Here is a 1,475-nt window from a genome sequence, read left to right on the forward strand (position 1 = left end):
ATTCATTTCAGACAAAGGAAGGGATTAGAAGAGAAAGATACGAACATCAATGATGAGACAATCACTGATTGGCAGCCTCCTGTAACCCTCCTACTGGGGATACAGCCCCCAACAGGGCATGGGACCTGACATGGAATTAAACTGGGTCCCCCTGGTTCATGGTTGATGCTCCAACATCGGGCCACACCGACCGGACAGACCTTTCTAACTGGACAGCACAGGGCGCTAGGGAACCTGGCTCAGGCCTGTGCATGGAGCCCTGGCACAGCCTCCTCCACTGAGCCCTGTGCTGCTCAGCAGGGAGACACCCCTGAGGCCCAGGAGGAAGGAAGTGGATTTGCATGAGGCCCCGCCCACCCAGGGGTGAGGAGCCTTGAAGACCACACCCCAGCTGAGGGCTCAGAGCAGAGCCTGGCAGCCTCACCATGGCCTGGACCCTCCTGCTCCCCCTCCTCACACTCTGCACAGGTGCTGCCCCCAGGCTCAGGCCCAGAAACCAGGGAGCAGCCTGGCCATGACCTTCAGCTCAGCCCAGGGGACGCTGCGGGGTGTGGGCCTCTGGGGCTGAGAGCCTCATGCCCACTCTCCTCTCCTCTCCTCTCCTCCTTCCAGGTCCTGTGGCCTCTTCAGAACTGACTCAGCCCACAGAAGTGTCTGTGGCCCTGGGACAGATGGCCAGGATCACCTGCAAGGAAAATCTCAAAACAAAATATTATCCTGTATGGCTCCAGCAGAAGCCCAGCCAGGCCCCCATGCTGGTCATCTATGGTGACACAAACAGGACCTCAAAGATCCCTGAGCGATTCTCTACTTCATGGTCAGTGGACACGGACACCCTGATCATCAGCGGGGCCCAGGCCCAGGACGAGGCCGACTATTATTGTGCGGTGTGGGAGAAGAATGCTAAAGCTCACAGTGACACAGGCAGATGGGGAAGTGGGACAGAAACCTCCCTGTGTCACCCTCTCCTCCAGCCCCGAGGGCTGCAGACCAAGCCCTGAGCACGGCTGCCCGTCTGTGTCGAGCGAGAGCAGGGGCAGCTTCGGGCACCTGTGGACGATCCCACCTGGAGCCCTGTCAGCCATGGGTCATGTCCAGGAGCAGGAGGCCCATGAGGAGTGTGGGTGCATCAGGATGGCCCCCGGGAGGGGCCTGGACACCCTGAGCGGGAACGTCTGTAACAGCAGCCACATCAGCTCCACAGTGACCCCTCCATGTTCAATAGAAGCACAGTTTATAGGAACCTGGGCTCCCAGACACATTTATCACCCGTCAGTGTCCTGACGACAATGGGCCTTTTCATGTTTAAAATAACATTGCTAGTCCTCCATGGTGTGGCTCAGTGAATAGAGCGACAGCCTGCAGATGAGGAGTCCGGGTTTGATTCTGTGCAAAGTCACATGACCTGGTTGCAGGCTCAATCCCCTTAGGGGGCATACAATCAATGATTCTCTCCCATCAGTGATGTTTCTATC

The 1,475-nt window shown here is 57.7% G+C and overlaps 1 gene segment (V, D, J or C); it reads left to right on the forward strand.

Moving 5' to 3' along the window:
* The first annotated feature begins 408 nt into the window (after window positions 1-408).
* On the forward strand, window positions 409-1,078 carry LOC102250251. The segment is given in 2 exon segments: window positions 409-468; window positions 613-1,078. Coding segments are annotated over 2 exon segments (432 nt in total).
* The last annotated feature ends 397 nt before the right edge of the window (window positions 1,079-1,475 follow it).

The sequence above is a fragment of the Myotis brandtii genome, unplaced genomic scaffold, assembly GCF_000412655.1.
Source record: "Myotis brandtii unplaced genomic scaffold, ASM41265v1 scaffold46281, whole genome shotgun sequence".
Lineage (NCBI taxonomy): Eukaryota > Metazoa > Chordata > Mammalia > Chiroptera > Vespertilionidae > Myotis > Myotis brandtii.